Consider the following 16,744-nt stretch of genomic DNA (forward strand, 5'->3'; position numbering starts at 1 on the left):
ATTACTTGGCAAAAAAAAAAAAAAAAAAAAAAAAAAAAAAAAAAAAAAAAAAAAAAAAAAAAAACTGTCGTCCTAATCCAGCAATTGAGACAAATGTGCACTTGAACGTGGCTCTCACCTTACACATCCATCCAACTACCTAGGACCAAACAGTATACCCAAGTCGTTGTAAAATTACCCACAAAAGCACCTTAAATATAGCAAAATATTTCCAAGTGAAACCTTCCATTTAGGGCTCATCAGAAGAATACCACCGGCCTTAACGGGTTTCGAGGCTTTACATTCTTTACCCAGCACGGTGGCGCCTCTACCATAAGATCAATTTAACAAGGGATTAATGATATATTTTCTTAATTTTCATCCTTGATTTCTTTAGGAGACCCAAGTTTCCTCCGAAGGATGATCCTCCGAATATCCAGATCAGATCCAGGTTAAAAACCTAATCATTACTCAAGTTAAGACCGAAGACACCAAGCAGTGCCAACCCCACTCAGCCAAGGCACCACGCCTGTCGGCGAGTGATTAATAGTGATTAATATTAATATGTGATTATGTGCCTTAATATGTTATTATGTGCCTTAACATATTATGAGGATAAAAATGGAAAAACAGAACTACCAACTGTTCACTGCCAGCTTCTTGGGGTAGCCCAACGAAGCAAACTTACTGAAATCAGAAAAAAATAATTATATCCAGTGAATGTCCTGAGAAACGTGGCACGAGAATCAGCAACAACATATTATGTATTTGCTTCTGATTCTGAGTTGTTTTTTAGCCCTGATATAATTCCTCAGTTTTTTTACATGCTGTGGCGAAATGAATCATATCTAAATTTTGACAAACTTAGGCTGTTTGCTTTGCCTATATTTGAAGTCTGTTCAAATCCAACAGTTCCTGACTTGAAACAAGAGCTGGTAAGTAATCACTTGCTTTTCACTAGTCTTTAATTTAGATTTTACGTCTTCCAATCGATTATAAAGGGTTGATGAAAGAGTCAAAAAATGGGGTGAAGCCCATTGGACATCTTCATAGAACAACACATTTCGATGTCCCAAATCAGATGTCAGAAAATGTTATTCTTAAGCCAATCAGAGAAAACATTCTGTCTTACAAACTTGACCATTTGACGCCCCTTTTCTGGACTACTATATTTTATCTGTATCGTCGTCATGCCCAGAGCCAAGCGGCGTATCTCCCACTTATTCTTTCTTCTATCCTACATAAAAAAAAGGTCATAGGTTATTGAGTCGTACCATTGATACTTTTAGCGTCTTAGCAAGAATTCAGTTGATGTTATTTAGTTCTGGATAGACGTGGAGATCACGTGACAGTTAATGTCATGCGAGGGGCATCCGCTTTCAGAAATCGTGCGCACCAGTTAGCACGTGTCAAGCGGGGTGGAAATGTTCCAAAAGTGGCGGATACTATGCCAAGCGTCGTGGAACTTGTTGATTAGGCAGAGGAAATTTTCGTGGTTTTTTTCTTTTCTTTTTCTTCTGAATTTTAAAATTTAAGTTTTCGAATTATAGGTATTCAAAATGATATTTTCACATATGTGTTCTATCTAAAAAATTCAATCAAACTAAAATTGTTTCACAAAATATTTTGTTAAATATCTTTATTCAAGTATATTTGAAAAAGATATAACACTCATCAATACAAACATCGTATGTGAAATATTTTTTGAAAATTTAGCAAATATATTTACGTCTAATTTATTAGTTTTATATTTTTTGGCAATTTATAAAGCTTTGGCTATTTATTTTTCAAAGCCAAGTTCGACTATAACCGCTAATTTACAAAACCCAGTGCTGGAAGTATGCCAATTAGTGAATCCTAGAGGCTTAGGATTTCCCTTATGGAAAGTGCACAAGGGAAGGACATTTTGGCCTAAAAGATTACATTCCTTAGTCACGTGTCAAATGTCACATGTTTTGTTCACATGTCACGGAACGTTGGAAATGCAGAAATTCTGGGTCGCGTTGTAAAGAGTAAAGAGTGTAGCACATCAAAATATACTCCAAAAAATTTGCCATTATTGTTTTGGGGCATGTTATTATTTACTGTTATTATCGATAGTATGGTGGATTAATACTCATTTTTATTATTTTTGTGATGAAATTATTTATTTATTATCGTTATGTGTATGGTGGTAGATTATTTTAATCTGCTTGTTGTTATTATTCATTTAATATTGTTTATTAATGTATTTCTTATTATTTGTTTATTATTATATTTTTTATTATTTATTTATTATTTATTTAAGTTAAATAATGAATTAGTTTCTCATATTATTTGCATACAGATGAATAAAGTATTGTTTTATATAAAAAATCTTAAAATACTAAATTAATATAAATGAATGATTTATATTTTTAAATAAGTAATATACATTATAATATATATCATGATTTTTATATATATATATATATATATATATATATATATATATATATATATATATATATATATATATATATATATATATATATATATATATATATATATATATATATATATATATATATATATATATATATATATATATATAAATTTATTATATAATATGCATAATTAGTGATGAATGGTAAATATAATTAAAATGTATTAAAAATATATTATTCTGCAAATGTATAAAATTACCATAGCCTCGAAAGTTTAGTCTGCAAAATTTCGCTTTTCTGGTGAGAATAGCTTAGCTTGTTGATTGTTCTTGAATAAGTAATTTATAAGACTATAGGCTACTTCTATTTTTATAGATATATCTTTATGTTCTACTTGTTAATATTAACACTTATTATCCGAAATATAATCTTATTAGTTTTAATTCTTAAATGATCCTAAAATATTTAGAAGCAAAGGCTTATATAGTTTCCCTCCTTAAGATTTGTCTAAAAGACCTCCCAGAAATAAATTGAGAAGTTTACAACCCCTCCTTCCCAAGAATAATGTACCCATTCCCTCTACGAAGTAAATTTTATTATATACTTCTACTCCTACAGATATATTCGGATGGTAGTTACGCAATGAAACTTTAAAAAAACAGAGCCGCGTTTTCAGGCTCAGCGGGTTCGAACACAGGTTGTTCTCATCTAGTTTCAAGTTGCAAGTTTTTCGTCTAGTTTCAGCGGGTTCTAAGTTTCAACCCCGTATTAGTGCATTAGATGCATTGATGTACAACGCTTGATGCACTAGACGAGAACAACCCATATTTGAACCTGCTGAGCCTGAAAACGCGGCTTAGGTATTTTATAACTATATAAAAAAATATTTGAATATTAAAAAAGATCATTCGGAAAAGTAAAACAAAACATATTTAGCAACTTCTAGGGGTTCATAATTTGTAATATGTATATATAATCCATGAATCTTTTGAAAAATTAAATTAGCCATTTTAAAAATTATGCTAACTGATAATTTGAAGTTCAATCAAACGAAAAAATAACCTAGAAAATAAAGGAAAATCAAAAGTTATTTCGAAAGATTAAAATCAAAATCAAATTATCCAAAAGAAAGATTGTATTTTTTTTTCAATATTACAAGGTGATAGAATTCGTATAGCTATTCGTTCAACAGGCCGATAGGAGTATACTGGAGCCTGTCTAAGTCTAATTTCTATAGAGAGGGGGGGGGGGTAGGTGCTTTCACTAATAACAGGGTTAGTCTAAGGAGCCCCCAGGTGAAACTTGGGGCATATTGCCGTAAATAAACATTTTTGGAGACCCCCCTCCCGGGAAGAATCTATTGATAAACTCCATCTATTAAAACTCTGGCTGTGTCTGGCTTTTTGGCTGGTATATAGACGTTAGTAACTTTTGAAGAGAAATTTAAATATAGCTAAAATAAGACAATTTTTCGATCCTTGAAACATTATTTGACACTCCTTCACTCCTTTCAATATCTTTAAGTACAACTTTTGCAATTTACTTAACTTTCATTAAATATATAAATATATCTCAAGAGAAATATCAAAATATTTCTTTCCGTATAAAGGTCGGAAACACTTCTGGTCTTGATAACGTATTGGTAGGACACTTAATTTTATTTCCAGCTGAGTTTGGTTGATATCCCCCATGCTTCTTTTGGGCTTCTCCTGATCCCGCGGTAATCTTCTCTGTCCATTCTTTATATTTTAAACCTTTTTCATTGACGCTCTTATTTCTATAATTCTCTGGTTGTAGATGGCTGTTTGGTTGCCCCCTCTGCCTCTGCCTCTCGTTTTTTTGCTCACTGAGATTTTTCTCTTTGTTGGTTTTTTGAAAATATTTGTATATATTTTAACAAGGGATTACAACAATTCAAAAACCATATAAGAGAAAACCAAAAGTTTGAAGATCAGTAGAAATCGTTGTTAGAAATTGGTCTTGCTTTGATAATCAAATATCTTTGAAAAGACACAGTATTGAAAGATATTAAATTGCGTAAAGAGCAATTGAAAAAACATTTGTACATATTTTAGCAAGGGATTGCAGCAATTCAAATACCTTAAAAAAGAAAATCAAAAGTTTGAAGCTTAGTAGATGTTGTTGTTAGAAATCGGGCGTGCTTAAATAATCAAATATCTTTGATAAAATATTTCACATATATATATAAATATATATATATATATATATATATATATATATATATATATATATATATATATATATATATATATATATATATATATATATATATATATATATATATATATATATATGTGTGTGTGTGTGTGTGTGTGTGTGTGTGTGTGTGTGTGTGTGTGTGTGTATATATATATATATATATATATATATATATATATATATATATATATATATATATATATATATATATATATATATATATATATATATATAATAATATCTTATCAAAGATATTTGATTATTAAAGCAAGCCCGATTTCTAACAACGATATCTAATAAGCTTCAAACTTTTGATTTTCTTTTTCAAGGTATTTGAATTGATGCAATCCCTTGTTAAAATATATACAAATTTTTACAAGTACCAGTTTATATATATATCGCGTTGTAGCTTGTTGATTGTTCTTGAATAAGTATTTTATAAGACTATAGGCTACTTCTATTTTTATAGATATATCTTTATGTTCTACTTATTAATATTAACACTTATTATCCGAAATATAATCTTATTAATTTTAATGCTTAAATGATCCTAAAATATTTAGAAGCAAAGGCTTATATATTTTCCCTCCTTAAGATTTGTCTAAAAGACCTCCCAGAAAAAAATTGAGAAGTTTACAACCCCTCCTTCCCAAGAATAATGTACCCATTCCCTCTAAGAAGTAAATTTTATTATATACTTCTACTCCTACAGATATATTCGGATGGTAGTTACTTAATGAAACTTTGAAAAAACAGAGCCGCGGTTTCAGGCTCAGCGGGTTCGAACACAGGTTGTTCTCATCTAGTTTCAAGTTGCAAGTTTTTCGTCTAGTTTCAGCGGGTTCTAAGTTTCAACCCCGTATTAGTGCACTAGATGCATTGATGTACAACGCTTGATGCACCAGACGAGAACAACCCATGTTCGAAACTGCTGAGGCTGAAAACGCGGCTTAGGTATTTTATAACTATATAAAAAAAAATTTAATATTAAAAAGGTCATTCGGAAAAGTAAAACAAAACATATTTAGCAACTTCTAGGGGTTCATAATTTGTAATATGTATATATAATCCATGAATCTTTTGAGAAATTAAATTAGCCATTTTAAAAATTATGCTTACTTATTATTTGAAGTTCAATCAAACGAAAAAATAACCTAGAAAATAAAAGAAAATCAAAAGTTATTTCGAAAGATTAAAATCAAAATCAAATTATCCAAAAGAAAGATTGTATTTTTTTTCAATATTACAAGGTGATAGAATTCGTATAGCTATTCGTTCAAAAGGCCGATAGGAGTATACTGAGGCCTCCCTAAGTCTAACTTCTATAGAGGGGGGGGGGGGTAGGTGTTTTCACTAAGAACAGGGTTATTCTAAGGAGCCCCCAAGTGAAACTTGGGGCATTTTGCCGTAAATAAACATTTTTGGAGACCCCCCTCCCGGGAAGAATCTATTGATAAACTCCATCTATTAAAACTCTGGCTGTGTCTGGCTTTTTGGCTGGTATATAGACGTTAGTAACTTTTGAAGAGAAATTTAAATATAGCTAAAATAAGACAATTTTTCGATCCTTGAAACATTATTTGACACCTCCTTCACTCTTTCAATATCTTTAAGTACAACTTTTGCAATTTATTTAACTTTCATTAAATATATAAATATATCTCAAGAGAAATATCAAAATATTTCTTTCCGTATAAAGGTCGGAAACACTTCTGGTCTTGGTAACGTATTGGTAGGACACTTAATTTTATTTCCAGCTGAGTTTGGTTGATATCCCCCCAGCTCCTGTTGGGATTCTCCTGATCCCGCGGTAATCTTCTCTGTCCATTCTTTATATTTTAACACTTTTTCATTGACGCTCTTATTTCTTTAATTCTCTGGTTGTAGATGGCTGTTTGGTTGCCCCCTCTGCCTCTTAAAGAGCCCAAGACCAAAGTGTTCCCAAAAGGGGGCACTAAACTCCTCATCTTATAAATCCCTGGCTGTATACGGCTATTTGGTTGGTCATTAACTTTAAAAAAATACCAAAAATAGGTAGAATAGGAACAATTTTTTGTACTTAAAATAAATTTTAGCCTCCTCTACCTTTACCTACATTTTGGTACTGGTGCATTATCCGGATCCACCGCTATAAAATGTATCAAGGAAAAAAGTCACGAAACTCGTCAAACGGGCTATTTGCAAGAGACCGCTATAGATAAATGATTGCAAAGCGTGGTTTCTCAATGAGTGTACAATAATTAAAAGATTTGTTTTTTGGGTTGATGTGGGAACCAGGTCCCTCGTTGCTGCTCATTCTTTAATCTCGTCGCGACTTTATCCCCTCCCCATCCCACATAATTTGCATATATATAGCCCAAATTTGTTTCTAAACTATTATACATTCCTCCTTTTTTATTTTATTTCATTAGCATTAACCAAACTTGACTTCTTCACGGTGCCCGCATAATGCACCGGCACCCAGATTTTTTTACCGTTTATTAATTACATCTATATCCGTTCCTTACATTTGATCTTTTTCAGCTGAGCGGCGACATTTAAGTCGAAGGAGACTAAGGGATGGCGTGAATGATAGTGATCCACCCAACTCAGCAGATGACAGCTATGGAAGTGAAGTATCAGACAAAGAGCCAAAGGATCGTAAGCTGAAGCTATCACATGAGCAGAAAGAAGCTCTCCAAATGGCTTTTAATATTGACCCCTATTCCAGTCAAGGGAATTTAGACTCTTTATCTAAAGAACTTAATCTACCCTCTAAAGCTGTTATGAATTGGTTTAATAGTCAGAAGCTGAAGCAGATGCAGGAGGAGTTGGTCCTTACTCAAGGTACTGCGTTAAATCCCTTTCCACAGCCAACTCCAGACTTTGAAGCACTTTGCTATCGCATGCTTTTTAGTCAACAGTTATTTGAACTCCAGAATCAACATGATTTAACAAAATCTCCAGTGATTACGCGATTTCAAACACCATTTTATGGTGCTAGCTATTCTCCAGAAATGCTGTATATGCTACATAATATGCAGTCAGCTGCACCGGGCCTGAATCTTCGGACAGGTAGCCATAAACCAGAATCTCCGAGTCGAGGCTCTGAAGGTGACTGTCATAGTGATATTAGCACTCCTGGCTCGCCAGTAGAATCTCGGAAAGATACCCCGGGTGTGAAGGGTGAAGGGTCCTGTTCTGCGTCATCTAGAAGAAAAAGAAAATCTACAGCCCCGCAATGGGTAAACCCTGCTTATCTGAAGGAGGGGGAGGATAGTGATTCAGATGAGACTAGAAATAAAATTAGGAAGGAAAATGAAAGCTCCCCTAGTGATATTACAATAAACTGTGATGTCAAAAGAGAGCCACAAGATTTGGCATTAACTAAAGACGAGAACTATAATACAGAAAAACCGGTTTTGCGAGATGACATGGGGTTGTCAGAATCTGTCAAAAAAGAGAGCGACGAACTGTGAGATTAAAAGATTTAAAGTTCGATCTCAGTTCAGCTTTATCGCACATTTGTGCAATGTTAATATTTTTTTCTTTTTTCTAATGTAGGCTATTGTGAGCCTTTAAAATCACATATATTTCACTTTGTGATTTTTTCGCCTTAAGCGCATATTCATATTTTACATTACATTTTTTCGTAATGTCTTTCTATCTGCTTTAAAATTTGTGTGACTTTGTCCTACCCTTTACATTTTTGAGATCTCGTATGTGTATATTTTTATCAATTAAATTTTTGCTTACTTTTTCAAAGTTACGTGATTTTCTCGCTTTTCAACTCATTCCATCGCAAAAGAAGACAAGCTAGTAACCAAATTAAACTATATGAATTAGCTAAAAAATAATAATGAAAACTCATATTTGAAAATTAATTTTAATAACTGGCAAGCCTGTAGGAATTATTTTAAGAGGATGAAAGGGGTACAGCAATAAAAAAAACTACAAAAATAGGCGAGTTATAAAGAAAATACTAGAAGAGTCCGAAAATACCTCAAGTCTTCATGGGGGGGGATCAATTCCTCTTCAGTACGTGGCTGATCAGAAAGTGTAATATCTTATTCAGTTCTAGCTCCTGGTAGATATAACTGACGTGTACCATGTTTTATATTCACATTAATAAACACCACTTATAATAATAATTGATAAAGATTAATGACAAATTAGTAATAAGAATAATTATTAATAAAGAATAGTAATAAATTAGTGATAACAACTAATGCTGGATAGTATTAAATTATTACAATAATTTACAATAATAAATAATACTAAGAAGAAATCAGAAGAATATTAAATCATAATAATTAATAAAGAATATTAATAAATTAATAATAGATGGTTAATTCTGCCCTCTCTCTCTCTCTCTCTATATATATATATATATATATATATATATATATATATATATATATATATATATATATATATATATATATATATATATACAGTTGGCAGTTCTGTTTTTCCATTTTTATCCTCATAATATATATAATGTCAGGTTCATACCACTCAATATCGCTATCATCTTCTTCCTCCACTACCATAATATCTATGAGAGGGGGTTGTATACACTCAATCTCAGGAGACACCCTCTCAAATAAATCGTCACGTACTCTAAGTGTCGGTAAACTGGGTGTCTGTTGCCCAACATTTTCAACCTGACACATTCGACCCGAAGGCCCACTCCTCAAAAGATCCTCTGACATACAAGTGCAGAGAAGCTCCTCCTCCTCCTCAAGTGTAATCTCACTTGCATCAATTTCTGTACAAGTAGCTAGAAGCTCCTCTTCCTCCTCAAGAGTGAGCCCCCACACACTCTACACATCCTAAAAGAGATTGAGAACACTGTGAGGGAAATATAGATTAAAATTTAAACGTACATTAGCCATTGAAGGACCGGCGACTTCATTTGGAGAAATATACTAAACTCGGAAATCAAATGCTATTTAATTTACACATAAAAAAGTTATGTATTCTTTTTTCTTAAAAATCACGCCCCCTTTTCAGCAAAGCAAAAGGTAAAATTTATGACCTTGCAGTTTATTTCTACGTGAACAAAGTAACTTCGTATATATGAAAGTTCTTATCATAATGTGCTTATTTTTCCAAAATCGTCTAATAATTTTAGAGATGGATTTTTTTCTTCAGCATAGTTGAAAGGCTCAATAACTATGTCTTTAGAGATAAAATGTCCCCTTCAGCCCCTGGGGGAAAGGTTTTTAAGCTATGAAATTTATACATAAAGCCAGTAAAAGTTGAGATTGAAAAAGATTTGTACTCCAACTCGAAACACCACCGTCGAGAGAGGGTTCATTCTAATGTAAAAAGATTCTAGTGCCCCTTTTAAGTGACAAAAATAATTGGCCCCCTCCCACATCACCTTTTTCCCAAATTGTCTAATGGGAGCCGCGGAGCCGACGGACGGCCGCGGGCGAATGGTACGCAAAAATGGGCTTTATAGATACTTAGTTTACAGGTCTGGCTATCTCTAAATGGTTAAGGACAGCTAAAATTATTTATTTCTAGCAAAAAATATAGTTAATTCTAATAAATTGTACGCACAAGTGAGCTTATAGATCCTTAATTTACAAGTCTGGCTATCTCGTAATGGATAAGGACTGTAAAAATTTTCGTTTCTAGTAAAAAATTTAGTTTATTCTAAACAAATGGAACGAATAAATTTGTTTATAGATACTTAATTTACAGGTCTGGCTATCTCGTAATGGGTAAGGACAGCTAAAAAATGTTTATTTCTAGCAAAAAATATAGTTAATTTTAAATAAAAGTTACGCAAAAATGGGTTTATAGATCCTTAATTTAGAGGTCCGGCTATCTCGTAATAGCTAAGGACTGCTAAAAAAATGTATATTTCTAGCAAAAAACATAGATTATTCATAACAAATGGTACCCGCAAATAGGTTATAGATCCTTAATGTACAGGTCTGATTATCTCGTAATGGCTAAGGACTGCTAAAAATGTATATTTCTAGCAAAAAATATAGCTTATTCTAAATAAATGGTACCCACAAATGGGTTTATAGATTTTAATTTACAGGTCTGGCTATTTCGTAATGGCTAAGGACAGCTAAAAAAATGTATATTTCTAATAAAAAATATATTTTATTCTAAACAAATGGTACTCACAAATGGGTTTATAGAAACTTAATTTACAGGTCTGACTATCTCGTAATGGTTAAGGACAGTAAAAATGTGAATTTATAGCAAAAAATATATTTTATTCTAAACAAATGGTACGCAAAAATGGGTTAATAGATGCTTAATTTACAGGTCTGGTTATCTCTTAATGGCTAAGGACTGCTAAAAATGTATATTTCTAATAAAAAATATATTTTATTCTGAGCAAATGGTACCCACAAATGAGTTTATAGAACCTTAATTTCCAGGTCTGGCTATCTCGTAATGGTTAAGGACAGCTATAGATGGTTATTTCAAGCAAAAAATATAGTCAATTCTAATAAATGGTAGGCAAAAATCGGTTTATAGATCCTTAATTTACTGGTCTGGCTATATCGTAATGGCTAAGGACAGCTAAAAAAATGTTTATTTCTAGCAAAAAATATAGATTATTCCTAACAAATGGTATCCACAAATAGGTTATAGATCCTTTATTTACAGGTCTGGTTATCTCGTAATGGCTAAGGACTGCTAAAAATGTATATTTCCAGCAAAAAATATAGCTTATTCTAAATAAATGGTACCCACAAATGGGTTTATAGATTTGAATTTACAGGTCTGGTTATTTCGTAATGGCTAAGGACAGCTAAAAAAATGTATATTTCTAACAAAAAATATATTTTATTCTAAACAAATGGTACTCACAAATGGGTTTATAGAAACTTAATTTACAGGTCTGACTATCTCGTAATGGTTAAGGGCAGTAAAAATGTGTGTTTATAGCAAAAAACATAGTTTATTCTAAATAAATGGTACAAAAAAATGGGTTTGTAGAAACTTAATTTACAGGTTTGGATATCTCGTAATGGTTAAGGACAGTAAAAATGTGTATTTATAGCAAAAAACATAGTTTATTCTAAATAAATAATACACAAAAATGGGTTTATAGAAACTTAATTTACAGGTCTGGCTATCTCATAACGGTTAAGGACAGCTAAAAATGTTTATTTCTAATAAAAAATATATTTTGTTCTAAACAAATGGTACCCACAAATGGGTTTATAGAAACTTAATTTACAGGTCTGGCTATCACGTAATCGTTAAGGACAGCTAAAAAAAAAATTTATTTCTAAGGACAGCTAAAAAATGTCTACTCTAGCCAAAAATATGGTTAATTCTAATAAATGGTACGCAAAAACGGGTTTATAGATGCTTAATTTACAGGTCTGGCTATCTCGTAATGGCTAAGGTCTACTAAAAATGTTTTACTATATCCGAAAATATAATTTATTCTAATCAGAGGGTTCGCACAAACTGGCTAATAGATCCTTAATCTAGATGTCTGGATATCTCGTAATGACTAAAGACTGTTGAAAATGTATATTTCTAGCAAAAAATATATTTTATTCTAAAAAAATGATAGCCACAAATGGGTTTATATATCCATAATTTACAGGTATGGCTATCTCGTAATGGTTAAGGACAGTAATGGTTAAGGACAGCTAAAAAAATGTTTATTTCTAGCAAAAAATATAGTTAATTCTAATAAATGGTACGCAAAAATGGGTATAAAGCCAGTAAAAGTTGGGAGGTTAGGTTAGGTTAGATTAGGTTACATTAGGTTAGGTTAAGCGGCAGCTTAAGTGGCACACGCCACTATGAAATTTATACATAAAGCCAGTAAAAGTCTGGGTGGCACGACACTATGAAATCTATACATAAAGCCAGTAAAAGTTGGGAGGTTAGGTTAGGTTAGATTAGGTTACCTTAGGTTAAGCGGCCTAGGTTACCTTAGGTTAGGGTAAGCAGCGCTGCCACTTAACCTAACCTAAGGTAACCCTAAGGTAACCTGAGGTAACTTTTACTGGCTTTATGTATAAATTTCATAGTGTCGTGCCACCCCAACTTTTACTGGCTTTATGTATAAATTTCATAGTGACGTGTGCCACTTAAGCCGCCGCTTAACCTAACCTAAGGTAACCTAACCTAATCTAACCTAACCTAACCTCCGAACTTTTACTGGCTTTATGTATAAATTTCATAGTGTCGCGCCACCTCAACTTTTACTGGCTTTATGTATAAATAGTATCGCGCCATCCCCAAATTTTACTGGCTTTATGTATAAATTCCATAGTGGCGTGTGCCACTTAAGCTGCCGCTTAACCTAACCTATGGTAACCTAATCTAACTTAACCTAACCTAACCTCCCAACTTTTACTGGCTTTATGTATAAATTTCATAGTGTCGCGCCACCACAACTTTTACTGGCTTTATGTATAAATTCCATAGTGGTGTGTGCCACTTAACCTACCGCTTTTGGGGGCGGTCACTACGGTGTGCCGGGGAGTGCCGCGCTGCCCGCTGCGATGGGCCGGGGAGCCTTTATCTATAAATTTCATAGTGGGGTATACCACTTAACCATCTCTAAATTGATTAGACGATTTTTGGAAATCTGTGACGTGGGGTGGGTGGGGTCCTCTCACGCATAAATTATATTTTTTCTCAATATCATTTAATAGGCTAATTATCCTAACTTAACTATATCCCAACTTTTACTGACTTTATGAATAAATCTCATAACTTATAAAACCTTTCCCTAGGGGGACTGTAGAAACCTTTCCCGTCACTTTTTCCATACAATTTTGGAAAAAGTGATGTTACGATGAAGAATTAGAAATCTAAATGTTGATGAAATATGCGTGTTTCTGCTCGAAACCTTTCCCAAGAGGATTGAATTATGAATGGTGGATAATAAGTCTTCTGGTTTCTTCACCCCGTATGATTTTCATAATAATAATAATTAACCGTTATTAGAGTTTATTTTGTGGTGTTGAAGGTTTTAAAACCAGTGCAAATTGAAATATCGACAGAAATATAATGATGAATAGCTCAAATGTAGTCGATGATTCTCCAATGGTTGATGTGAGTTTAAATAACTGTTTAAGACAATGTTTGTTGCTAGTAATAAACATTTTTACTGTCCTTAGCCATTACAAGATAGCCAGACCTGCAATTTAAGGATCTATAAACCCATTTGTGGGTACTATTTGTTTAGAATAAACTATATTTTTTGCTAGAAATAAACATTTTTAGCAGTCCTTAGACATTACGAGATAGCCAGACCTCTAAATTAGGTATCTCTAAACCCATTTTTGCGAATCATTAATTAGAATTAACTATATTTTTTGCTAGAAATAGTCTGTCCTGTAAATTAAGTGTCTATAAACCTATTTTTGCATACCATTTATTTAGAATAAACTATATTTTTTGATAAAAATAAACATTTTTAGCTAACCTTAGCCATTATGGGATATCCAGACCTTTAAATTAAGTTTCTATAAACCCATTTGTGGGTATCATTTGTTTAGAATAAACTATATTTTTTTTATTAGAAATAAACATTTTTAGCTGTCCTTAGCCATTACGATATAGCCAGACCTGTAAATTAAGAGTCTATAAGCCCATTTTTGCGTACCATTTATTAGAAATAACTATATTTTTTTGCTAGAAATAAACAATTTTAGCTGTCCTTAACCATAACGAGGTAGCCAGACCTGTTAATTAAGGATCTATAACCTATTTGCGGGTACCATTTGTTATGAATAATCTATATTTTTTGCTAGAGATAAACATTTATAGCAGTCCTTAGCCATTACGAAATAGTCAGACCTGTAAATTAAAATCTATAAACCCATTTTTGCGTACCATTTATTAGAATTAACTATATTTTTTGCTAGAAATAAAATTTTTTTTAGCTGTCCTTAACCATTACTGTCCTTAGCCATTAGGAGATAGCCAGACCTGTAAATTAAGTATATATAAACCCACTTGTGTCTACCATTTTTTTAGAATAAAATATATTTTTATCTAGAAATATACATTTTTAGCAGTCCTTAGACATTAAGAGATAACCAGACCTCTAAATTAAGTATCTGTTAACCCTTTTTTGCGTACCATTTGTTAGAATTAACCATATTTTTGGCTAGAAATAGACATTTTTTAGCTGTCCTTAGAAATAAACATTTTTTTTAGCTGTCCTTAACCATTACGAGTACGAGATAGCAAGACCTGTAAATTAAGTTTCTATAAACCCATTTGTGGGTACCATTTGTTTAGAATAAACTAAATTTTTTATTAGAAACGAACTTTTTTAGCAGTCCATAGCCATTACGAGACAGCCTGACTTCTAAATTAAGGATCTATAAACCCATTTTTGCGTACCATTTATTAGAAAAAACTATATTTTTTGCAAGAAATAAACATTTTTAGCTGTCCTTAACCATTTAGAGATAGCCATAAATTAAGTATCTATAAAGCCCATTTTTGCGTACCATTCGCTCGCGGCCGGCCTTAGGCTCCGCGGCTCCCATTAGACGATTTTGGAAAAAGGTGATATGGGAGGGGGCCAATTATTTTTGTCACTTAAAAGGGGCACTAGAATCTTTTTCCATTAGAATGAACCCTCTCTCGACGGTTTTGTTTCGAATTGGAGTACAAATCTTTTTCAATCCCAACTTTTACCGGCTTTATGTATAAATTTCATAACTTAAAACGTTTCCCCCAGGGGCTGAAGGGGACCATTTTATCTCTAAGGACATAGTTATTGGGCCTTTCAACTATGCTGAAGAAAAAAAATCCATCTCTAAATTGATTAGACGATTTTGGAAAAATATGCGCATTATGACAAGAACTTTCATATATACGAAGTTACTTTTTTCACGTAGAAATAAACTGCAAGGTCATAAATTTTACCTTTTGCTTTGCTGAAAAGGGGGCGGAATTTCTAAGAAAAAAGAATACATAACTTTATTATGTGTAAATTGAATAGCATTTGATTTCCGAGTTTAGTATATTTCTCCAAATGAAGTCGCCGGTCCTTCAATGGCTAATGTACGTTAAAATTTTAATTTATATTTCCCTCACAGTGTTCTCAATCTCTTTTAGGATGGGGCTCACTCTTGAGGAGGAAGAGGAGCTTCTAGCTACTTGTACAGAAATTGATGCAAGTGAGATTACACTTGAGGAGGAGGAGGAGCTTCTCTGCACTTGTATGTCAGAGGATCTTTTGAGGAGTGGGCCTTCGGGTCGAATGTGTCAGGTTGAAAATGTCGGGCAACTGACACCCAGTTTACCGACACTTCGAGTACGTGACGATTTATTTGAGGGGGTGTCTCCTTAGATTGAGTGTATGCAACCCCCTCTCATAGATATTATGGTAGTGGAGGAAGAAGAGGATAGCGATATTGAGTGGTATGAACCTGATATTATATATATAAAAACTGTTGAAAATATCGATATTTCGAAGAGCAAATGATTAGATGAATGTTTTATTTTTTATCTTTGATAGAAAACTTGACTCTGGACTGATAGTAGTCTATTGGGATGATCTAATCAAACTGAACTATTCATGTACAGAAGTCTCTCTCCTAGTATCTTTATTCTATAAATATCTAGTATGGGGAAAGTAAATGTAGTATAAACAAATTTATTGCATGATTACAATATAGAACTCATTATGCATAACAATAATTAGATTCATCGTTAAATTATATATGAGAGTTCTTCCATCACAATTTCTTTAAATCTTCGCTTTAGATTTCTTCTTCTTCGGTGTATAGGCAACTGTCGTGAACCACTAATGCCAGTAAATCATTCGGATTCACTGTATATTGATCTTGATTTACTGCAAAGTCAGGGTCACATTTTCTACAGTATAGTGTAACTTCACTCTTGTCATATCTCTTTGTATAGTTAATGATACTATTTGCATTCATATTATGAAATTCACAAGTTTCAATATGTATATCTGAAGCAATGTCACATACAGTGTTTTCAAATGGTGAATCACATTCGGTAACTGCCAAATATAAAATCACTTGGTTTATAGTCATAATAGACAGTGTCGTCACAACGATGACGTAGAAACCAAATTGTCTTGTTAGCCCAACAGTTGAATCGTAGACCTGACTCCTCCTCCCAGAATAATTTAAATCCACGACGATACCAATCTCGTAGAA

At 32.6% G+C, this 16,744-nt stretch overlaps 1 protein-coding gene across 1 annotated transcript; it reads left to right on the forward strand.

Moving 5' to 3' along the window:
* The first annotated feature begins 532 nt into the window (after positions 1–532).
* LOC148941482 (uncharacterized) lies at positions 533–15,906 on the forward strand. Its single transcript, XM_089104181.1, has 3 exons — positions 533–914; positions 7,128–8,058; positions 15,672–15,906. Exons 2-3 carry the CDS (start codon positions 7,286–7,288, stop codon positions 15,904–15,906), a joined length of 1,008 nt encoding a protein of 335 aa, XP_088960307.1. The 5' UTR covers positions 533–914; positions 7,128–7,285.
* The last annotated feature ends 838 nt before the right edge of the window (positions 15,907–16,744 follow it).

Source organism: Artemia sp. Qi Xiang Cuo, chromosome 18, assembly GCF_049724085.1.
Source record: "Artemia sp. Qi Xiang Cuo chromosome 18, ASM4972408v1, whole genome shotgun sequence".
In the NCBI taxonomy this organism is placed as follows: domain Eukaryota; kingdom Metazoa; phylum Arthropoda; class Branchiopoda; order Anostraca; family Artemiidae; genus Artemia; species Artemia sp. Qi Xiang Cuo.